This window comes from Coturnix japonica, chromosome 23, assembly GCF_054131305.1.
Source record: "Coturnix japonica strain WE chromosome 23, WE-NBRP24, whole genome shotgun sequence".
Classification (NCBI taxonomy): Eukaryota; Metazoa; Chordata; class Aves; order Galliformes; family Phasianidae; genus Coturnix; species Coturnix japonica.
This window is the reverse complement of record NC_140685.1, coordinates 4,654,326-4,678,663: the sequence shown is the minus strand read 5'-3', so window position 1 is coordinate 4,678,663 and position 24,338 is coordinate 4,654,326. Positions and strand designations below refer to the sequence as shown.

Genomic DNA, 24,338 nt, shown 5'->3' with positions numbered 1-24,338 from the left:
GGTCCCGGGCAGCACAGCCTGCAGGCAGGGGCTGCACAAATAGAGGGAAGAATGAGACCGACAGCCCAAACTACTCACAGAGGCGGAATTTAATGGCAAGTCATCTTCCCTCCTTTATTACACCTCGGTTTGGCCAAACCACCACCACCACCACCAAACAATTCTGCAGGTAAAAAAAAAGGTTTTGTTTTTTTTTAATGGTCACACAGCACTTTTATACATATATCGTTTTAAGCAACCAAGCATCCACATCTGCACGTGAACGACACACCTCTAAGCATGGCCTCAATGGTCGGGTCCGGGGGGGGGGTTTGGTTTGGTTGGTTTTTCTTCATTTTAAATACTGTACAACAGGATCAAAGGCTACAAACAAACCCAGCTCGGGACGCTTCTCCTCTCCCCCCCAACCCCAGCACTTAAAACAGTTACAGGCTGTTTGGCTTTGCACCTCTCACAGTCGTGTAGCCAGTTTTAAGGCCAACAAAATGCAGCATGCTTTGGCTATTTTATTTTTTTTTTGTTATTTTTTTTTTCCTTTTTTTTTTTTAATGTGTGTCTCTTTTTAATGATTATCGTTATTATTATTAAGGTTCGAAGCCTTTGTAACTCTTGTTACCCTTAAATATTACATACATACACAGGGTGGGGGGGTAAGAGATGGGGGAGTAAATGACAGAGCTGCAGTCTGCTCAACCACCAACCCGGTCACCAGGGAGCTTCACATTATCAAAAGCTTAGAAAATCTGTAAACCTCCGGCTGTGGTGGGGGCTGAACCCCCTGCAGGGCAGCACCCAGCTCCTGGGGGGGGCAGCCAGGATGAAACTCTTTGCTTCTGATTGATGGGAAAGAAAGGGAGGGGGGGAGAAAGTGGCCTGGATACCTGTGAGCAGCTCAGGCTGCGTGTTCTGGGGAGCAAAGGGACACAACAGAGCTCTGGCAGCAGCTGAGTTGTGGCCGTGAAGGTTTTTATCCCTCTGACCAACAGCATCCAGCAGCAGCTCCTTTGCAGGCACAGTGCAGGTCAGAAGCACAGCAGGGAGATACTGAGAGCAGACTGTGCTGGGGGTCAGAAGGCGCCGCATCCTGGCTGTGTTCCCCCCACCCCAGCCATACTGACAGAAGGGATCTGCCTCCATTCCTTACTGAGTGCTCCCAGCTGGAGGGACACAGCCTGACTGCTCCTCCGGATGCTGATGGGACCTCCCCAGCTCCATTAATTTGAGTGCACACAAAGGCTCCATCCAGGTGCCCAGCCATGAGGCTGCTGCTGCTGCTGCAAAGTGCTGAAGGTCCCGGCTCTGTCAGTGCTGTGCTGCCCCAGAGGCCCAGCAGCAGCACACGGATGCGCTGCACCCACAGCTCTACCAGCCACAGCAGGTTCAGGCAGTCACAGGAAACAGTTGGGCAGGGGAGGAAACAGCAGCAGCCCACACCAGTGTCGGATGCGCTCCGGTTAATGGATGAGGAACCATCACAAACTGCTGCTCCCACACCAGCTGAACACACTGCATCAGCTCCTGCTGCCTATGGGTGATCCCAGCTCGGGCAGCCCCCAGACCCAATGGCAGCAGGTGATGGGAGAGGCAGAATGTGCCACGCTCATCCCCTTAACCAGGAGCTGGTCTGCAATGCACCCCACACAAGGCTGAGATACACCCAGTGCTGCCAAGGGAATGAAGGGAAGATTTGGACAGGTGAGCAAGTAACGAGGGCAGAACCCCATGTCTTGTGTGTTTCTAAAGGACAGGCATGCATGGGGCGGGGAGGGAAGCCTGCCTTACAACGGGAATAGACTGTGGATGGTGGAGCTGATTCCAGGACATAGAGCAGCAGTCACAGGAGCGGATGGAAACCCCACAGCACGACCAGGGCAGCACAGAGTTCTGGTTCTGCCCGTTCAAGTTCTGATCAGAAGAACCTCAGAGCTATCGGTGAACAACTACGACTAGAGCAACTCCATACGGTGCAGACAACTTCAATGCAAACAATCCAACGTCTCAGTACGTATCAGCTTGGGTTGGCTTCAGAAAACCCACGGTAATGCAGAGCAAAATGAAAGAGGGCAGCGCCCTTCGATTCCGGATCCTACAGCAATCGCTTCTGGCTCCATCCCCAACAGCAGAAAGTGCTGGGTGGGAAGAGTCTGCGTGGAAAGGTGCCCCAAGATGAAAGTGCAGAGGGAACGTGGCTGCAAGACTGCTGCTGTGCGGGTCTCCAATCTTACCATTGCAGGGTCAAACTCGCAAGAGGAGAGTGTATGTGGGACAGGGGGAAGGAAGGAGGGCTGAGGGCAGATCCATGCTTAGACAACCTTTCCTCGGAGGAGCAAATCAGGCCTACCACCTTCTTTGGAACAAACCAAGCTGAGGAAGAAAAGCTGGAAGGATAAGCCAGTTTACTGGTAACAGCATTTGCCAATTTCCTTTCTGCTGCCTTCCCTTCTCCTCTGCACCTGCCTGTCCCTAACCCGACGGTTTTACTTGTCCTCTGTCCACTCTGGGATATTGGCCCCTGCTAAGGCAGCCCGGTACTGCTGCAAGACACCGCGGATGCTTTTAATGAACCCCTTGGACAAAGGGAAGAGGGGGAACCCAATATCAGGGTAACCGCTCTTCTCTGGGAGGAAACTCCTGTAGCTCTTTCTCCTTTTCTTTGGTTTCACGCTCGGCTGCGAGGCAGAGTCCTGGGCAGCCTTCCCCTCGTCCGTTCGGTCTCTGGCCAGGTCCACCCCCCTGGCTTGGCTCTCCGAGTCTGAATACTGGTGGAGGTCGCTGGCGTTGGGCGTCGAGGTTGTGAACTCTGCCTCGTCCAGCTCCTCCTTCCCATCCAGCGCCGAGTCGGACAACGCAGCCGCCGCTCCCTGCTCTGCGGAGCCGCTGTACTCCCCCCCAGTGCTGTCTCCGGGGCTGTCAGCCAGGGTGCCAGCAGAGAGGAGGGAGGTGGAATCAGCCCCGTTGTTCTGCTCGTGGCTCCTCTCCACCAGCTCGTTGGTCTCCAGCCAGGACTCGATGCGGGACACCAGGCGCCAGCCGTTGCAGCGGAAATGCTCGCGGATTTCATGCTCAAAGACCTCGACGGGTCTGCGCAGCAGCTGCATCATGGACTGCACCACCCGGATCAGAGTCATCTCGTTGTAGCAGCGGCTGTTCTCATAGCCCTCCTGAAGGCCCCGGTCGCTGTCGAATCCAGCCTCGTTGTAATAGGGCTCGTTCACTAGGATGAGACCTGGCGAAGGAAACAGGGCGGTGGGTTAAAGGAGGGACCCCCTTTATGGATCGGCACCCACAGCGCCTCATTGAAAGGCAAATCCAGCAGCAGGAAGGGCTGGAGGAGAACGCATGAGGGAATGCTTTGGTTCCTGCTTCTGAAGGCAGGGCAGGACCCTGCACAATGCATTATCACAAAGGGTTGCACTTTGAATGGCACTGCAGCCTCCTGCTCACACATGGGAGGATCCCTGACACCACTGGGAGCAGCAATGGAGAGCAGGCTTCCATTGGTGTGATGCAGAGGGCACACAGCAGCACAGGAGGTCAAAAGGGTGGAAGGAAAAACATTTCACAACCTTCCCTCTCTTTCCAGCCAAAAAAAAGAATGTAAATGTAACCCAAACTCTTCTTAAATACACGTTTTTTTCCCCTTCCTCCTCTTTATAAGAAAGGAAGCCATACTTTGACCTGACCACCCTACCCACTATAGTCCCACCAGGGCAGTACAGAGACAGGGAACAAAGTGCCAAACCATCCATAAGCTTTCCCTGCCTTTGTCAGACTGCAACTCTATGTAGGTAGCAACAACACTGATACTGCCACGAGCTGCACTGGAGCTGGTGGAGGTGACAACGTGAGTCCCTCCAAGACCAGGCAGCAGGAAGGAGAGAGGGAGGGAGATTTCCCACCAGCACCACATGTTCAATGTGTTCACGTCCTAAATTTGGATGCTCAGCTCTGGAAATGAGAAAAGGCTTTTGTTCCTGCTCCCCAACAGGAGGGCACAGGCCGGCTGGGAGGAGCAAGAGTCCCTGTGTACTGGAGGCTGCAGCCTTTGTTCCATGTCAAAGGTTTCTCAAGTCACATTCCTGGGCTCCCTGCATAGAAAGTTGGCCTTAAGGTGGAGAACTGATTTAGACTGTCTGCCTCCAAACTGGATATTATAAGGCAAAGCTCTGCGACAGAAAGCCCTGGGGCCGGCTTAGACACACCCCTGATTATTCTGCTTTAGGAGAGTAAACAGCAACATCAAGAGCAAAAATGTGCCCCAAGTAGATGACTCAGTGGGGATAAAAACAGTCCTGTAAATTAAGTCCAGTTTAGCAGCAACTTCGGTGACTGGCTGGGAACAAAAAGAGCCACCTTTGTCAGCTCAGAGCAACAAGCAGAACAGCTCTGTGGCTGCAGGAAGAAGAAGGGAAAGCATTGTCTCAGAGACCTGGGACGCAGCCAAGAAAAATCAAGGCATGAGAAAAGCTTGTACCTGCTTGGAATGCTGAACTGCAGAGATAAGGACGCTGCTTTGTCCAGCGAGGTGAGAGCAAAAGGCAGCAGGAGCCCAACTGGCACCGCACGTATCAACCCCCTGCCAGACATAAGCTTGCACTCCCCCCTGCTTTTTCCTGTCCCACAGGTTCTGCAGGAGCATTTACCTTGGATGGAGATGAGCACTTGGAGGAGGCTGGATTTACTGGTCCACCTTTCTGTCCCCTGAAACACACACACAAATGCATCAGAGGGCAGAAGCACCACTGGTTTGCTCAGCAATAACCACTGGATGAAGCAAGACCCCAGCTGCTCGACATCCCCACCACTAAGATCCTGTGGTTTGCAGCAGGAACAAGGGACTGACTCAACAAACACGGGACGTGCTGGTGGCCCTGCAACACCAAGTCATCTTCCTTACTTTTTGTCAGCTCAGCACGTGGCCTGGCCATGCTGTCTGCCTGGAATGGTGTACAACTACACACCGTATCAGTCCCAGTCCCAACACAGCACCCAGTCCTCCTCCAGACATATGGACAGCCTGAGCTGCACCAAGTTTAAGCACCAAAGACCAGACATCACCCAGGACTCCTGGCCTGGATGGAAGCATCTCCTTCCAGCTGTAGCCTGGTACAACCACTGTGGGGATGGGTAGAAGGAAGCATTACCTTGCCTATCCACGTCCCCAGGAGGCTGACACACACTTTGCCATTGTCATACAGGTTGGGATTCAGTCTCCCGCTGCACTGGGAGAGGTAGCGAAAGAGAGGTGGCACAGCAGGGTAGATGTTGGGGAGCTGGATGTCAAAGAGAAAGAGGCCGTCTTCATAGGGTGTGCGTGTGGGCCCTTTTATAAGTGCTGAGAAGAGATCCTGTGGAGAAAGGTGAAATAAGCCACCAGGCACAGCTGTGTTTGATCACAGCCCATTTATCTCTTTATCCACTTCAGCCCTTGCAGCTCTTAACACACCCCGGGGCACCCTCTCCCTAAAAGCTGTGCTTCTGCTATGGCCCTGCTGTGCCTCTGGGGCTGAGGATGACCAGTAACACCCACTGCTCACACACCCTCCACTGCCTGGAGGGACAACATGCCAGTGGGCAAAGAACCCAACATGGATTTCCTGCCATGAGAATCTCTGTTGTCTGCCACCCCCACTAAGGGAATGCAAAAGCAGCCATTCAGAGTAATTAGGATTTCACATGCTGCTCACATTCCTGTGGCTCTAATGTAAGGGATTGAGGCTAAGCAGGGAGTTCCACGCCAGCTGGACTTTGAGCCCAGTTCTAACACAGAAATCAGAGAGCAAACACTTGCCATTCGATCCTCAAAGGTTTTCACCATGATGCCATCTGGCAGGGAAGTGGCCAGCAGAGCCATCTCCTTCCGCACAGTGCTAAAGAACTTCTTTGCTTCTGGGGGCTGGAACTCCATTTTCTTGAAGGCATGGCTATCTGTGAGTCAAGGAAGAGAACAGAATTAAAGCCTGCCTTGGAAACCACCACCAGCTCCTTATGAAGGCAGATCCATCCATGCATTAAATGCGTCCTTTGGATGAAAAGAGATAGGGGCCATCAGCAGAAGCTACACAACTATCTTCCTGTAGAACCCCAACTCCTGCAGTAAAGGCAGGAAGCCCTAAAGCTTCTCACTATATCCCAGCTCACACATCAGCCCAGGGCAATTCAGCTTAATTGGTGCTGAGCCAGGAGGCAGCCCAGTGATTATTTGCTTTTTCCCCACACGGTCCAGCAGCCACAACCTGCAGCTCCTGTTCTCTTGGTCTTACACCAAGCTAGGACCTCCTGCCTGCAGGAACGTGAGCCCAGCTCCCTGCTTTATCTGCACACACCTGCAGGTTCAGAAGAGCTCGGCCACCTCTCCTCCCCAGCTCTGGTTTAGCTGGTGGCCTTGCTGAGCGCCTCGGGCTCTGCTGTCACCTGTGTTCCACACAACCAGATGCTCTTCCTTTATTTTTGGCAGATGAATGTTAACAAGGACGCTCACCCAACCAAGGGCACCCAGCACAAGAGCACCAGCTGCTCATGCAAACTCCAGCACTTTAAACTACACAGCCCTTCAAAGCTCATTTTCAATGTAGAAGAAAGAGAAATTCATCTTAAGGCTTAAGGAAGTAGCTCAGTGCCTAGAGATGCCACCTGGAAGCCAGGTTTAGCTCCCAGAATGAACTGTCCTACCAAAGTCGTCTTAATTTCTCCTCCCCACTTAATCAGCTACGAGAAAGATACCAGAACATCCAATCCTAGAGGCCTAAATGCAAAGATTTAGAGGAACATGGCAGCACAGAGGCTTCCCCTGCCCTGGTGCACTCACCTGGAGCACACTCCAGCACAGAGAACACTTCTCCCTTGGCACTGGTGAAGGTGACTCCAGGTTTGCCCCCACTTTGCTGGCACAGCACCGGTGTCTCACTGGGCCACTCCGACCTCACCGGTGTCTGTGCCTCTGCTTTTTCTTCTTTCTTCTCTGTCTCCACCATGGCTTCCATCTTTTCCTCCTCCGCAATAGCCACGTTATCCAAGGTTTTCTTCAGATTTTCCTGCAGCTTTTTAATATCGTCCAAGAATTTCTTCTCCCGAGTGGGTTTTTCCAGCTCCACCGTTGGGGAGGTGGGAGAACCAGTCAGCAGCTGCTCCACAGTCATATTTTTCAGGCTTTCCAAGATCTTGATGGCTTCCTTCAGTTCCCTGAAGCTCTTTGGGGCTCCGTCCTTGCCAGCTTTCTCTGCAGCAAGATCTGCAACTGCCATCGCCACGGCTCCCTGCACTTGTTCCTCCACTTTTTTCACCTCCTCTGCTGCTGGTTCCTCAGGCTCCAACTCTTCAATTCTTGGGTGGTCGTCGTCCATGAGGCCGTTGTCTGTCTCCCAGCTGTCGCTTTCATCCTCCCACTCAGAGGATGCTCCGCTGGTGCTGCCGTCAACAGAATCATAGTCCGACTCCTCAATCTCCGACTCGATGTTGTATAAGTGCTAAAGGAGAGCACAGTTAGAAAAGGCACTGAGTACTTAAGGTCGAAGTACAGCGTTTTAATTGGTATTAAACATAGACAAGTCGGTTCTCCCTTTTCATGGGGGGGCTGTCAGCTACAGTTTGTGAGGCTGTTCCAACCTCTTCCATCTACTCATGGTGGGTGAGGCATGATCCATATAATGTGTTAATGGATGATCCAAACTGAGCCAGCAGAGCCCCATCCTCCACCTGTCAAAGTAGGGCACTGGGGGGATACAAGGGGAGTTCTAGGCGGGCTGCAACCTTCCCAATGGCTGGGACAGAGCCACCAACAAGAGCATGTTAGTGCCAACCAGCTACCGAACATCCCAGGGGCTCTGAACACAGAGCTAACTCAGAAGGTGCTGGGTATGATGAGTGGAGTTTGTATTTCTAGCTGTGCTGGCACAGAATACGCTGCTTTGGCTGCCTCCACGCTCTGTCCTGCCACAGACAATGCTGGAACCAGCAAAACAAAATTCACACACCAGATTTCTCCTTCTGTGGCACACACAGCTTGCTGTCAGAGCTCTGCTATGCTGCTTCAGCTGCTGTATGTGACTACCACTTAAAATTCAGCTGGGACAATAAAGCCTAACTCAAGTTGCTGAATAAGCTCTTACATAAAATGTTCTCTTCCCCTTCAGTACCGAAAGCAGAACCCATCCACGCTCCATCTAAGCCTCATCTCCTCTAATCATGCTTCTGCACACACTACATCTCTCGTGAGGTTCCCTGCAGAGGCTCAGAGACGCACTCGACTCCACCACAGAAGCAGAAGACCAAGAACAACTTTGCTTCTCACGCTTGAATGATGGCCCAAGGGTCCTCCCAGTCTTGCAAGACATGATCCCAGATGCTAAAGCACGCGGACACTCAGTTCTCTTGTCAAAGCCTCGAGCTGAACCAGCCCTGCTCAGCCAGTTCTGTGCCACCCAGAGACAGGCAGCCAGTGGGGGGGGTTGGTTGGGTTTAACACAAGTGACTGCAGGCAGGAAAAGCCATCAAAACGCACCGCCCTTAAAGCTAATCCAGCTCTGAGGTGGAAAGTTAGCCAGTTATACCATCTTTATTTTTAGAGCTGAGAAAAAGCACCCAGACAGTTCGTCTACGGCATACGGGCAGGCACTGATAAATCACAGTTTTACTAACCGATAATTCACTCCTGCCATTTCCCCAACTCCCATCATTACGCAGACAAGAAGAATGGAAGGGACTGGAGTGACACAACAGGAGCTGCTGGAGCCCTGCAGCATGAGAGCAGCCCTTTGTGGAGCACACAGCAAACCTCTGATTGTGCCTGGCATCCGAGCACATGTGACAACAGGGGGAAGGGAGACAGCAGCCTGCTTTGTAACGCTCTTGTCCACTGCCATAGTGCAGGCATTGACTATTCTACTGTAATTAATGCAGAGATGCTTGGCTTAAAATGGAATCTTGATTAAGTACATCCTCCTTGCAGAAGCAATGTTGTTCACTGTCACGCTGCTGGAGATGGGACCCTACAGAAGCAAATCTGCTCCTCTCTTCAGGCTGTCTGGGTTAATTTAAAGCAACAAGATGAAGAGATGCGGGATGGAACTAAGTGGAACAGTGAACACAACTACAAGATCATACAATATAAGCCTTAAAATAGAACAGTGCAGAGGACAAATGAATGGGGTTACATGGATTGGCAACATGGCTCCATATTTTTAAAGCCTGCCCTCAACTCCTCTCCCTTTTTGCCTCAGGAAGACATCTGGATCTCACCCTTATGTAGGTAAGGTCGCAATGTGTGGCCCTCATCCAGCTTCTGGGGGAGCTTCTTAAGACAAAACACTACAGCTCTGTTTCACAAGGCAGACAAAAGCAGCAGTATTTTTTCAGCTGTGCTTTAGTTGTGCAACACAGTGAATCTGGGCTCAAGTTAAAGCTGATGATCACTGAGCTCTGTAACCCACTCTGCAAAGCAGCAGGTGCTGTAGGCTGTGGTCAGAGACATGAACAGGCAGTGCAGTGTGTATAAAACAACCAGCAGTCTGCCTACAGTTTCCTGGCAGCATAATATTCTCTATATTCCAAAGCCGTGCTGACTAATTAACTGATCAGTCAGCCTAAAAAAAAGAAAGTGAGAATTTCTGTGTGCTACCAGAAGTGGGAAGCCCTGCTGTCATGGGAAGGCAATAATAAATAGAGCAGGATTCCCTTGCACATCGGCTTTCATTGCAGCCTGCATTTGACATCGAGACTTGCAGAGTTCCCACGAGGTGGGAACAGCAGCTCACCTGTGGCAGGATGATAGTCTTGGAGTTATCAGCCCACACCACCTCCACTTTGCTGCTGACATCCACGCGAGCCACCTGGCCGACCGAAGGCTGTGGGAACAAGGGCAGCTGGTCAGTTTCATCTCTTTTCCAAGCACTTCAGTGCAGAGCAGGAAGCTTTTGAGAAACAGATGCCCCTTACATTGGTGACCTGCAAACCTAGACCTCCCCAAAGCAATGCCTGCAGAGCCAGCTGAGCACAGGTAACAGCAGCCCTGGGGCTGTGGCCTTTCTGAGGGCAGCACCATTGGGGTACCTGCCAGAAAGGGGACACTGCAGTCCCCTGGAGCAGGCTGCCCTCTAGTGGGGTGCCAGGAGCCGGGCCCTGCACTTTGTCCCCCCCAGGAAGGCTGGCAGCAGCTTTTCCAGAGTGCACAGACACGAACAGACAAGCTACAGCTGGCCCAGAGTGTGCTCATTAAGCAGCACTGGAAGGAGGTTATCTGGGTCAGCCGAGCAAGCGTGGATGTGTTCCGTGCTGCTGAAACAAGAACCGCAGCAAGAGCCATCCTACACCAGCTCCCCCTTTATTAGGGCAGCTGTCTCAGTGGCTGGAGGGCTTCCAGGTAAAATAAGGAAAGCTGCTTCCTTGCAAACTGTGTCCTCTGCAAAACTGAGCGCTCTCCCTCTCTCCCCAGATCAGCACAATAATCCAAATTAACACATATACAGTAATCTAAAAATGAGAATCCCACTCTTCTGCGGCCAAATGAAATTGGTTACACAACAAACTCACCTCCACTCTTGCACAGGAATCCACAGAACGTTCTCATGTTAGAAATTACTCAAATCCTAAGCAACCCTTAAGCCTCGACTTAACTTTGTTCTTGTTCTGCTACGGTCTCCATTGACCCAATCAAAGCATTTCAGCACACTATTTCTTCAGGCCCTGGAGATGTGCTATGTTTCTCATGACAGCAGGGGATACAATAATAATAATAATCCATCAAGCCAGGGAGTCAAGGATGCCCACACAGAGCCTAAGGCCCCAGGGTTCTCCCACTGACTCTTTTCACACGCCCCAGCACTAACACCAGGTGACACCACAGTCATTTAAGTAGCATTGAGAACCAACCTCGTCTTCATTAGCTGTGGCTCCATCCGAATTCCCGATGCGAATCACGATGTCAGTGGTGCGGAAGCGAAAGTCGGGGTGGTCAGCAATGTCATACACACTCACATCTTCTTCCTCCCCAATCAACTGCATTGGAGACAGAACATAGACACATCAGCCCTGGGATGCTGAGCTCATCTTCCAGTGTTACCTCCAACACCTGAACTACTTTGTGTTCCATCTTGTCACTCTTCTGTTGCCTTAACAGACCACAGGAAGGAACTGCTCACGTCCCTTCTGTCATCCCATAGCACACCAAGCAAAGAGCTATAATGAAAGGAAATGGGTAGTATCTCTCTTCTCTGCTCGCCCTCACCTTTACCTCAGGTTCCACATCAATCACAAGGTTGTTTCATTCCCTTCTGAACACCCACATTTCTCAAGGCAGTTCAGCGGGGCCCAAAGAAGAGCATTTACTTTAGAAACGATCTGAGGCAACAGGAAGTGTTTGATAAAAAGCTCGTCAACTGATGGAAAATATCTTTCCTTTTCTTTATTGGAGGAGTGCTAGGAGCTCCCAAGTCATGGCAAACAAACAGTAAAGTGGAATGACTCCCCAGACAATCCTGATGGATCCTCTCCTTCCACCAACTGCTAAAGACATCGTGGGGGAAAAACTCTGACACTGAACTCAACTGTATGTGAACTCAACTGTATGTGATTACTTCTAGGCCCAAAAGCATACAACTGTTCCCAGCCTCAAGGACCAGCTCTACTGCAGATCTGACTGCCAGGTTTACCTATAGAGACCTCATTGTGGGGCTCCTGCACTTACCTCCACATCATCTCCACTGGATTTCAGCTTGAACCACTTCACCACGCAGGTACGGCCGATATGGTCACCAGACTGTACGACTCCATACACACCAGGGTCCTGGGAGCTCTGAACTTTTGGATGCAGAGGTAGGAGGGGAAAAAAATAGGCAAGTTCAGTGGAAAAGCACAGATTCTGCACACACCCAAGGGCTGTCAGAGACTCAACTCTCAGCTGAAACCTTCCATTTGTGAATGGTGTTAGGAAAAACAGTCCTTCCTAAGCAGTCAAAACTGTCCTCAGCTAAGGAGCTGCATTTTAATAGGGTATGAATGAATGGTGAAACAAGATGATGGTGCATTAGACAGTGTGAGCACTTTGGGGGCCCAGCACAGTGGCAGGTCCATCAAGGAAAGCAGCACAGCACGAACTGTTCATCCCTCCCCTGGTTTTGGGACACAACTCAGAGCCATTCCCACTTTCAAGGAGAAAACAGGCAACTTCTACTCAACGCCGAGCATCCTGGCTTTGTCCCTTGGTGTTTATTCCTTTCACAGCTTGCCTGTCACAGTTCAACCTTGGTATTTAAACAATGGCTGTGTGCTGACACACGTCAAGTCACCTGAATCACTGCCAGTCCCTGGTAAAGCTCTACTGTTAACTTCACCTGACCATTTCTAACAGCTACAATAAGATGGGCTGCAACACACACTAGGGGATCCAGAAGCAAGAACACTTTGCTATTCAAAGCATGTTTGCTCCCCAAGGAGAGCATATTTTTGACACTTGGTACCTCTTTTGTCTACCACGAAATCCCCAGGGCAGAATTCATTGTTGTCCAGATGATGGACTGGAATCAGCTCATTGGAACGAATGTTGGTCTCCACGGTGCCATCCTGCCACATCACGTCAGCCGAAGTCATTGTGGTCACCACCTCCACTGCAACCCTGCAAACACAGTCAGTGAGTTACCAGAGGGAACTTCAGCATCTATCTCAGCCCATCCACAACAGGAGATACACTGAACATGAGTTCAACTCGCAGACACAACACAAGTGCTGCATTTGCATTGGTTTCAAGTCAAAATGTGAAGAAGACACAAGAGGCTGCTCCCCCCACATCCGTCCCCAGCCCTCTTTTTAGTCAGTGTCATCAGGGAAATATTTTTAAGTGCAACTAATATCAGTCTGTATTCTCAGGGGTCCGTGTGCTGCCCAGAGAGCTGCAGGAAGCCTCAATATGATGGTAAAGCATCGTGCTGAGCTGGCACCCTGCAGGTAGAGGCAGCCCTGAGCTGACACATGAGATCTGCTGAGTGACCCATCTGCTCTGCATCTCTCAGCAGCGCTTGGCAGTGCACCCACCAGAGCTTCATCTGAATATTCAGACAGCAAAGACCACTCACACTGAGCTGTGGGCCAGCTGCTGCATGTGTCTGTACAGCACAAACACAGATGAAGCCCTAGCTGAAAAAGCCTGCATTTCTTATACTTGGAGACACAGCCATGGCTGCAAAGTGTCTCAGTGCCGGGTCTCTGAGTTTCTCTGTGTGGAGTCAGAACTGCCATAGGGATTTCTCCCAGCTAAGCTTTCCCTAATGAAGCCTTTAGCGAAGGAGAGACGCTCAGCAGAACGTGTAAGTGAACTAAGAGTCCACAGCATTCCCAGTAATGCTATCCTCTATTCCTGTTTTTGCTTCCATTCCAATAGTGATCTGCTGAGGACTGTGACCTTCAAGGAGGAGCAAGAAGAACAGCAAAGCTGAAATACCCAAACATAACGTGAACAAAGTCCAAGGCATTCTCAGACTACTGGGTCCCTTCAATCCTGGTGGCACTTTCTTGGAAGGACTGTCACATGTTACTTGCATTAGTTTATTTCTGATGCAGTATTTTTATACAAGTCGTCCAGGAAAACCAGCAAGGCAGGTTCCCCAGCTGCCAGGTGTCCTTGTTCCCTCTGAAAACAGTGCAAACATTCTCAAGTTCAGAAAGAGATAAGAAATGCTAAGAGATGCAGTTATTGCTACAAGTGGGCTGATAAGATGTGATCCTCCCTCTCCCAGGCTACCAAAATCAATTCCTCTCAGGCTTTCAAGCAGTGCATTTTGTCCATTAAAAAACAGAACTATTTGGCAGAAGTTGCAGATACCTTTGCAGAGCAAGATGAGGATAAAGCAGAGCCCACTGCAGTGCAAAGCCCTGCCAGCACTGAGCTCTGTGAGGATGTCCAGTCACACTGCTGTGGTTTGTCCTCAGCCTCTCTCTGCAGAACCACCACCCAGGTACCCAATTAGTGTCACATCTAAGCTATGTGATCTTTATTCACCTCCTGCTCTGCGCACAGAGCCGAGTGCAGCACAGATATTCTGCCGATGCCCTGAGGCACAGCTGAGCTGGACCAGCATCAGTGTCACGTCACGTGGCCACAGTTTCATCAGAAGCTGGACTGAGATCAAGCTGATTTCACATAGGCCACTGCACAGTCATCGCAAGGTAATCACTCCTGGTTGCTAACTAGTGGTGTCCCATTGTGAGGCACACCATCATCCTCCTCCACCCACAATGAGGAGGTGATTTACATCTGAAAGGGATTGTAGCAACTCTGCCTAGGTTTAGAAACCCAACTCACCTGTCTCCTGGCTTAAATTCTCTTGAGATCTTGGTCTTCTTCTTCTTGTGCTTCCGCTTCAAGTTTTTGATGGAAAGAGGGATGCTCTTCTTACGGCCGGTGCCGCTGCCACTCTGGGATGAGGCAGTGGAGCTGGCAGAAGAGGTGACAGAGCTGGTATCATCCGTGTCATCAGCTGCCTCATCATCAGCATCCTGCTCCATGGACTGCAGCCTGTAATCAACTGAGCCCTCATCTTTCAGCAGAAAGGGAGGCTGCTGCTGTCTCACTGCTGCTCCCACTTTGTCCTTCCCTGTTTCTTCAGGCTGCTCCTCCTTCCTCTCCCCTTCGCTCGGTGCACCATTGGAAGAGTCCTCCAGTTCACACTTGGAGCCAGGCTTAAGGTCTTCTGATTTTTGGTCAGTAGCTGTAGCAGACTCTTTGTCCGGGGCTTCAGTGGTACCCTGAGACTCTGGGGAGCACGACATGATCTTCACTATCTGCTTCTTCAGCAGTCTCCTCACCTGCAGAAAGCAGATCTAGGTCAAGCAATGTGCTTATACACAGCAAACTGGCAGATAACCCAGGAATGGTGAACTCTGTACATAGAGGAACACAGCACTCCAGGGGTCTCTGCAGAATACTCTTGTGTAGTGAAATGTGCAAACTAGGAAGAGTAATGCTAGTGGTAACATTACAGCCATCTCACCACTGCTCTACTTAGAAGCAAATACCAACAGCAGACTAGTCTGCAGCAAGTCAGCTTTGCTCTTTCAAGCTATTTTAAGCAAGCTCTGAACTTTCTTGTTTTGGAAGGTCACAACAGGTTGCACAAGTTAATCTATGCAACAGATGCAGCTGCGCAGGGAGGTCACCATCCACACTGCTGATATCCTGTTATTCTAGGAACACCACTGCTTTACAGCCAACGTGTAATGTCACAGCATGACTCATTTGGCCTAGGAAGCAGGTACTCCTCAGTATCACTGCAGTAAGGATTGGACTGAACACTTTAGCTCCACCTGAGGATAGGTGAGTGCTTTTGTTAGCATAAGTCCAGGCTGTCAGAGCACAGCTTCACCCCTGCAAGACAGCACCCCTATGTTCAGTGTCCTCATGGATTAGCTGCATTTCTCTCCTAGTGCAGCCAGACTGCTGCACAAGGTGACTTCACTGCTGGCATCAAGAAGCCATTACTCTTTACAGTCACTCCAGGAGTCACATTTTGGACCACAGGAAGATTTATGCTTTAAAAACCGCAGCAATCAGAAACGGTCAGAGAAGACACACTTCCCTCCCTCTACCCTCCCCAAGTTCACCTTTTTGGCAACCGATCCTTCACCCAGGACACAGTTCCTCTCAGGGCATTCACAGGTGATTTTTGCAGGTTCCACTTTATCTGGGAACACATAGAGGCACCTTTCTCCAAGCTGCCTCTGGGCATGGTCAAAGCACCCCAGACGCTTTACCCTGGAAGAATGAAAGGAAAGCCATGAGCAAAGCAAAAAAGCAATAATAGAACCTAACTGCAACCAGGGCCTTCACAAGGCTGGCGTGTCCTCATGACAACAGCACTTCTGGGGTGGTAGAAGCTAACATCACACCGAGCCTTCCCAGGCACACAGCTGCAAAGGAGGAGTGGGAAGTCTCACAAAGGATTGCCTAGGGGCACAAAGGGATCGGGTGGAACACCAGTAACTCCTCTCCCTCTAGTTCTCCTTCCCACAGACAGCTGCCAAGATGCATTTCAAGTGGGAAGTGCTTTTTGGATGCCATCTGGGAGCTCCTCTCCTTCAGCTTCCCTATGAGCACCAGGCAGGACTATGCTGTGTTGCACTGTAACTCATCTGGCTTTTCTTTCTGAATTCCATCCAGCCTATTTTTGCAGCTGCAGCCTGCAGAGGGCACCAGATGCTCCCTAAGCACCAGTGTGGGCCCAGAGCAGGACACCTTGTTTTACTGCACACACAGTTAACAGGTGAAGCCTATTTCAGGCACAAACAGAAGGACAAGGGTATGCACTTGTTGACTGGAAAGCATTTGGAGAGGATGGTAGGACATTAGGATTTGTGGTTATTCCTTCACTCTTTTGAAGTTTTGGAATATAGGCGTATAAACAAGGAGAGGGGAAAAAAGAAGCAGCCCTGTGTCCAACCAGCTGCAGGCAAGTCACCCACCTTCGTGCAGACCCTGACAGTGCAAAAGGTTTTCAACTGCTCTCACCTAGACAGGTTCTCCTGGCTGATTATTGATGGTGGAGGACTCACACTGTCAGTACCTCCAGGACAGAAGCTTTTAGTGATCCAAGTAACCTTCAGTTCTACCACCTGTACCTGCAACGCAAAGAGAAAGGGGTTTCATTTTTCAGCTTCCCCAGTTCTGTGTCTTGGATCTGAAAATTTAAGAAAAGCAGCAAATCTGCTTTTGTCATTTAAGGTGGCAAAGTGTAGTTTCCTTATATTCAGAACCACTTAAGCATTTCCATAGCCTGGCTGTGGGCAACCCTGTGTGATCCTACAGCTTTTAATTTCAAGGAAGATGGCATCTGGCTTTGGAAGGAAGCTATAGTTCATACAACTCAGCAGTTCAATGTCACAAAGACACACTAAAGGAGTTGGAAGCGCCCCCTCTTTCAGCAAGGAGTCAGCAACATTTCTCCCTTTCTGGATAGCACGCAACATTAACTTTCAATGGATGAAGTGCTTCCACTACCCTAACGATCAGCCCTACAAGCCTCTGAGCATACTGGCACATGGTCACCTTACAAGGGGCCAGCAGGGACCCTTGGGAGGAAAAGCCAAACCATGCTCAAAAGTCCTGTCAGCCCACAGTGAGAAATTTGTCACTTCAGAACAGAACCACAGTGCATTTGCTCTTGGGGAGGTTACCATGGCAAGCTGACTCTGCTCCAAGCTGTCAGCCAGGGAGATGCTCTGTGCAGACTCCGTGCAGAAAGTGGCCCTGTGTCAGCTTGGCAGTTCTTACCTCTTCCACCACCACTCGGAACTTGCTTTTTGTGCTCAGAACAGGCTTCACACCCGAGAGCCACTGCACGCTGGAGAAGACTTTAGAAGGCCCAATGAGGACTTGCCCAGGATAAAAGCCATATGAATCGTCAAAGAAGAGACCCTGCGAGGGAAAGGGAGAAAAAACAGCACAAAGGACAGAAGTTTTATGATTGCAGCCTTTCTCTTCCCTTGTTCGTGATCAGCAAGACTAATTTAAAGGAAAAAGTCTCACTAGCAAGTTGCCCATCTCTTAAATCTCATTCCTGAAGCCAACCCAGCAGTTTCTATAGCAACCTGTTCTATCACACATTCATACAGGATTATGACTCAGTAGGGGAGAAGCAAAGGTATTTTTGCAAGAAACAAAAGAGATGGATTTCACACCTATGTTCTCAGTAACAAGGCAGCCACAGAGGCCACAGTCCTGGGCAGAGACACCTGAGCTCTTATCCATGCTCCAGTTCAAGCTCCTGTAGCTATCAGTCAGCCAGGGGATTCCTGCCTTCACTCCTCCATCTGTCAGACTAACTTTGAAAGTGATCTTCCTGCCTTGGGTGGATTAGTCAACACAACAATCCTATGCAAACATAACAGGGCTGTAAAGAAAAACAATTATTTCCTAGAAGTCTTTTCCACTGATATTCAGTGTGATTTGATGAGCCAAGATTCAGGATGTGGGGGCGGACAGAACAGTTTAGAGTAGATTGAATACAGAGCACAAAAATGTAGCAAGTCTTGTAATTTGTCAGAAAGGATAAGAGCAGCGCAATGAGATCCAGGCCAGGTGTGCACTTAACAGCAATTCTGAGCACGGGATCAAGGGAAACACTGGAGGTAATTCAAGTTTAAGACAAAACCACGAGCCTCTATAGGACTAGATGTGTTCTGAAGGCAGCCTGGCTCAAAAAAAGATCTCAAAATCAGTGCCCAGAATTTGGATGCTGCTTCAATGCAGATTTAGCGAGTGCAATAATGCTGTGCAACCCAAAATAGCAGAGACTAAAATACCAAAGAAAGTCTAGCAACAGACCACACCTTTCTGTGCAGAACAAGACAACCACAGCAGCGCATCACATTACAATTATATCCCATTTGCTCCTCGTGAAACAGAGGAACAGAATAATGCAGTTTGAGATCTTTGCTATGAAGGCTGGGAAGGATAAAGGCTGGCTGCATTTTAGTTTTTATGAATTACACACCATTCTCTCAGCCAACTCCATATAAAGCTGCTGGGAACGCAGCGAGGCCCTGCTGATGCCATTTGGAAGGAGAAGCAAGCTGCTGTCTGCTTTGGAAGGTGAGGAAGTTGAGATTCCATCAGCACACAGCTGAAATGCCAGCAGAACCTTCCCCACCACGATATGGAAAACTCCAGCACGATGGCAGCTCTCCATTCAGAGAATGCAACAGACAACAACAGCAAGAGAGTATTCTACACCATCTAGAAACGTGCTTCTACCAGAACATCTTTTACACAACGTGCCCTTTTCCAGAAGAAAGCTTTACATTTTGGAAGTATTAAATGGAGCAAGAGCCTTTTCAAGCACATACAGATGTATCAAGCAGTGAACCTCTTTGACATCAGCCATCTGACTGAGTATCATACAACTTACTCGCAGAACACACAGTGGGACAGACTAAGTGTAGTATTTGCTACTACTTGTTAGTAATCCTAGAATGGTTTGGGTTGGAAGGGACCTTTAAGATCACCCAGTTTCAATCCCTCTGCTATAGGCAGGGATACCTTTAAGCTACATCTTGTTACACCTTACTTAAGAGAAGATCCAGCCAAGTGTTTTTCAGCTGTAACGCATCACTTCACTTTCAGCATCTATAAATAACTGTGGTTTTGCCTTCCCCCTCTCCCTCCTATGCAAAAACCTTACGAGTTGAAGTTGACCAAACAGGCTCTCAGGAGAACCAGCAGCTCACCGAGTCACTGACGTGAGGACAGACGTCATACAGCTTGGCTCCATCTTCTGTGCTCATAGAACACCTGGAGAGCAGACAAGAGACACGGTCACATTTCCAGAGCCAAACAGCACCAGATTAACTGCTGCTGCCTGAGTGGGTCTGTCCATATGCGTATTGCTGAGCACTTATGGTCCAGAACAGAATTGGCTACAGACAAATTGTAAAAAAAACACTGCCTGGTATTCAAAGGCTCCATTCAGCAAGTGAAAGACAAGAAAATGAAGTAATATGTGAGGTACTGGTCAAGATTTGTCTGCTGCAGAGGTCTCATTGCTTATCCACACTGGCACAGGAAACTAAAGGCAGTTTGGGTACGCTTGCTTCAGTAATAGCTTTATATCCAGACTAAGTTCTGGTGGGATTTCAAATGAGTCATTATAAAGATTTCAAAAACAGTTACCTCATTTGACACAGCTACGTGTGAGCTGCTAACAGAAAGGTTTTAAGCTCCACCAGTAACTGCAGGTGGTGCAGATAGAGAAGTGCAGCTATTTCTCACTCCCAGTTTAACAGATGTTTAAGAACCTTCCAGTTTGGGTTAAGCAAAAGCTCCAACAGTCAAGAAAACCACAGAAGCATCCACCAGTCGTCTTTTATAGCTCTTGAAACACTCACTTATCTTAGAAAAAAGCTGAATGCAAAGCTGTTTTTTCCCCCTATTTGTTTTAAATCATTACCATCCAATTTACACGACAGATGGGCTGTTTCCCAGCTGCCATGCCTGCCTGCTTCCCAGCCCTCCGCTGGCTCATTCCTTCCTCTGCATCACTAAGACCAGACAGACCTCAGTAACAGCACTGAGTTCAGAGGGCTTCAATTGACACATTCCTGTCTGACATGCGCAAGGATCAAATTCAAATCATTTACTGGCTCTGCAGAACAACACGTTGAGGTAAGAAGAAATCTCTTGCAATGCTTCTGGTTAAATCTCCCTCAAGAAGTGTGGCTTTAGATTACATCTTCCTTAAAAACATTCCTAATACTGTTGTAGTAAATGACACTGCAGATGGAGCAGTGCTGAACGTAGCAACTTAAGTTCAATCTTGGGCTGCTTTTTCATCATTCACAGCAAGCTCCTGTATTTCTGCAGGTGCTTTAAGGTAAGAATCCTCCCTCGCTGCCTGTCAGAGGAGGCACGTTCTCCTACTAAGTCTGAGATTCATGATATGTCAAAACAACCATTTCTTCCAGGGCAGAAGTGCAGTTTTAAAAACCAACTTATTTTAGTTCTGGAGGGCTGATCTGCTGGGACTGACAAAAATAACATCCCTCAGATAACACGTTTCCAGAGGGTAATCAGTGACGTTGATAAAGATGTATTTGTACTCTCTATCTGAGGATAAAGCAGCAGATGACTTAACAAGAGCAGATGAATGAGAAGCCCAGCCTGCATCTAGCTCTCCTCTAACAGATTATGATCATGAAAGCTAGGGGGCATTCGACAGAAGGAAGTACCTGGCTCCGTTGGAAAGCTTAAGGATGACTTGGTTCTTCAGATCATACACCTTGCCCAGCCAGCAGTCATAGGCTATATAGTCACCATACATGAAGGGCTGTGAAGAAAACAGGAAACAAGCTTTATAAACATCAGCCCTTCCACTTTGAACTGGTGAGCAAATCAGAAGCTCTCACAATTTAGTGACAGCCTTGCCTTCTAAGTCAGCCTGAGCTCAGTGATGCGCTCAGAAACACACAACAGATGGGGAGAAGAGGAGATGCTCCACCTTCTCCCAGGGAGATGCTATAGAATAAAACTAAGCTGCAGATACATCTTGCACAGATGCTTCCTTTGCACAAGTTGCTTGGAACATAGCAGCACTCCTCCCATCACCAAAACCCTGGCTCCACTGTTTGTTTTGGCTGTGTTCTCACCCAGATATGTTGCAGGTCTTTGCTGTTGACTGGGTACAGGATGCAGTTGGTTCCTACCAGCTTCACAGCACACTCTATATTGACATCAATTACAGTCCCACATTGGCTGTCCTGGAAACACAAAAGAGAAGGGTTTAGAACCAACAGGAGGCCCTGCACATAAATGTACACGCTCTGTGCATAATCTGTGCACAGCAATCTATGACTTCTCACGTAAAGCCTGTTAGTGCAGGATGTTATAAATGGGCTTCACCTGCTGCCATACTAAAAAAAAGCTGGCACCTTTCAGATGTCAAGGTTTCACACCAGATAATTTACAGCTGATTCAATTATGTGGTGGCTGTCATTGACTCTGCCACTTTTTAAGCAAAGTTTTAATCCTTTTTGTCCCAAAGAAAACACCACATGCTGTCAGGAGCCTTCTGGGGATCGTTTGGCAATACGTACACTGCTTACACATATGGCAGAAGCCTGCAAGGGGGCAGGCTGTTAACCCAAACACTGTCAGACACTGCAGCTGCCCTGGCCCCTGACAGCTGGGACAATCCATACTTTTATTTATTAAAGCCCACAGTCCACCATAAAAGTGGGACTGAGGGACAGTGTGACAAATGCCCTCCTATCAGCAACTTCAAGGCTGTCCTTATCTCAAACACGAAGGTCACTGCACCAACAGGACTTGAGCACAACACTGGAAGGGCTTACACTTGGTGAGAGGTGGATTTGTTTGCTCGGTCCACTTATAAGCACACTGTTCTCTTGGTCACAGCAAATATTTATTCAAGGCTTTCACCCAGAGCCCTGAGCGGCCCTTTTGGAAGGCTCAGCTCATCCCACCCCACCTCCTGTTGGAAGCCAAGACACCCTGCAGCCCAGAATTGCTCCTGGCCTGATTGCTCAGCCCAGGTTGGCTGCATTTCCACCTTGCATGCTGCAGTCTCCTTCCTGCCATCACAGCAGCCTGTGTCCTGCAGGGTACAGCTCCCAAGGCAATGAAGACAGCAATGGTGGGCTCTGCACCTCTGCAGAGACCCAAGCAGGCTGTGCCAGAATCACACCTTAGACAGGCAGCTTGGTGCCACCTGGTCATGGGATGGAGCAGAGGATTTAGTTCAGCTCACGCCCCCTTCCAGTTGCCAAGTTCTTGAGTGAGAGCAGACTTACAAGCAACAGTTAAGAAAGCAGAGATCAACACTGTGAGCGGCCTGAGAAGCAACAGGAGCACTGGATGCTGGCTTTCCTCTCTCATCTGCTGCTGAGCTGCTGTTCTGGGTTTATTTACCTCGCTGTCACATGAAGCATCACCCTGCACCACAGAGGCAGTGCTGCGGGCAGGGAAGTTCTGCTGAATCACTGCGAGGCTGCAGCAGTGCTCAGCAATGCGGTCCCAAAGCAAAAGGAGTTTCATCCCCTGACCCATCAGACTCCCATCTGAGAGCACAGCAGCTCAGCAAGCTGCAAGACCCCACACCACGTATCTCCCATCCGACTCATTCCCTCAATACTCCCTTCTAACAAGGAGATCTCCCCCCACCACCGCTCAATTTAAAGGGGCAGCAGCACCCAGAAACCTCCAAAGCAACAAATCCGGATGCCTGACAGATTGCAGCCCTATATCTTTTCCCCTCAAGCATCACCTGGAAAAAATGGAGTCTGCCACCATTCTGCATCCATCTGGATTAGACTCATGGGAGCCCGATCACAATCAGAGAAAATGACCTCATTTCATGCATTAGGCATTCCTTCCTCGTGCTCAGTGCTAGACGAGAAGCACTGAATTGGAGTCAGCTCCTCTCTTGAGGAACAGAGGATTTCGAGTCCTTCCTACCCAAGGTTACAAACAAGCCTTGGGAGCTCAGTGCATACAGAGCAAGTTCCTCACCGTGCACTGCCAGGCCAAGCAGTGTGGGGCAGGCTGACACCCACAGCTCTCCTATTGTAAATGTGGTAGTGACTGTTTGCAATACATCTAACGCTTTTCTCTGGGACAGAAGGGGTTCATTGCTTTATTTACCACTGATATTTAATATATACTTCAGATTAAGGTGAAGTGCAGGGCATCTTCAGATACACCACGCTTTTGAATAGACCATCCTATCAACAATATGACTCTATCAGCCACTAGCACAAATGGTCAAGTAAAAGCCAACATCTAAACATGCAAACTGAAAATAAGAGTGTGTTGGATGCCTGCTGGGACACACCAGTGTACCTACCAACACTGTGCAAGCTAGAGAAGCCCATCTGTGCTCCAAAGAGTATGGAAATGGCAAACAAAAGCAGCGTATCCTCATTTGCCAACAAGAGAAAAGCTCAAAGTGACTTTAAGCTTTTGGGATGGTAAAAAGCATGAGAAACAGACAAGTGAGAGGCAGGACACAGAAAACACCCTGCCTTGAGCAGGAGGATACACAGCAGGGTCCAGCTGTGCCAGGTACAGCACCATGAGCAGCTGATATTTCCATCTGACAGCAGCTCCTTGTTTTGGATTGAAATGTTTTCACAGAGCTGCAAGTTTTACTCAGATATGTTGAGTCCAAATTTCCACTTCAAACAAGGATTGGATTTCTTAAGGAAATGCTTTGTTTCAGCATTTCTCAAGTTAATCCTTCAAGTTGGTTTGGTTTTTTTCCTACCTTTTTCTTCTCTCTGGAACATCCTGTGCAAAAGGACTGGGTTGCCTTTTATTTTTCCCTCTTAAAACAAGGCTTTACTTCAAACACAGCCAGGTCAGAGGATGGCCTTCACCACGCACACAGCTCCCCATGTGGTGCAACCACAGCAACCAGTGCCTGTTTGTTTCAGCACCACATGGGCAGCCACACTGCTGGGAGCAAGTCAAGAGAAGATGCGAGCATCCACCTGGCAGCCCATATGGCTCAGGGCTATAGGTTAACTGTGAGCAGCAGCACCAAGCTGCCAGCCCAGCTAAGCTCCTGAGGGATCCCATCTCATCGGATGATCAATACTGGGACAGTGCACCCAGTATGCCCTACAAGGAAACAAATCTCCATCACTCAGATGTGCACAAATACTGTAAAGCTAGCATACAATGACTAGGGCTTAAATAGGAATGCATCAAGGTAACGATTAGAGGTTGCTGATTAAGAGCCAGCTTGTTTTCTGCCAACCTAGCTGTGTCAGATGCTTTGGTGCGTGTCTTGCTTCAGCAATGCTGGGATTTGCTGCAGGTCTCTGCACTCCCCACATCTCAG

The 24,338-nt window shown here is 49.3% G+C and overlaps 1 protein-coding gene across 4 annotated transcripts in view; it reads right to left on the bottom strand.

Moving 5' to 3' along the window:
* Positions 1-71: 71 nt before the first annotated feature.
* Positions 72-24,338, bottom strand: part of UBE2O (ubiquitin conjugating enzyme E2 O) — a 45,570-nt gene continuing 21,303 nt past the window's right edge. For 3 of the 4 annotated variants that reach the window (XM_085522788.1, XM_015879778.3, XM_015879779.3), the window contains 16 exons: positions 21,124-21,234; positions 20,707-20,804; positions 19,210-19,273; positions 17,255-17,398; positions 16,493-16,602; positions 15,589-15,739; positions 14,291-14,793; positions 12,453-12,607; positions 11,681-11,793; positions 10,867-10,992; positions 9,753-9,842; positions 6,809-7,466; positions 5,792-5,928; positions 5,145-5,348; positions 4,644-4,701; positions 72-3,226 (listed from right to left, as the gene is read on the bottom strand). In XM_085522788.1, the coding sequence (XP_085378914.1) occupies positions 2,478-3,226; positions 4,644-4,701; positions 5,145-5,348; positions 5,792-5,928; positions 6,809-7,466; positions 9,753-9,842; positions 10,867-10,992; positions 11,681-11,793; positions 12,453-12,607; positions 14,291-14,793; positions 15,589-15,739; positions 16,493-16,602; positions 17,255-17,398; positions 19,210-19,273; positions 20,707-20,804; positions 21,124-21,234 (3,471 nt within the window). In that variant the 3' untranslated portion in view covers positions 72-2,477. Of the gene's footprint in view, positions 3,227-4,643; positions 4,702-5,144; positions 5,349-5,791; positions 5,929-6,808; positions 7,467-9,752; positions 9,843-10,866; positions 10,993-11,680; positions 11,794-12,452; positions 12,608-13,429; positions 13,563-14,290; positions 14,794-15,588; positions 15,740-16,492; positions 16,603-17,254; positions 17,399-19,209; positions 19,274-20,706; positions 20,805-21,123; positions 21,235-24,338 lie in introns of those variants that run through there. The other variant, XM_085522789.1, reaches the window with a different exon arrangement.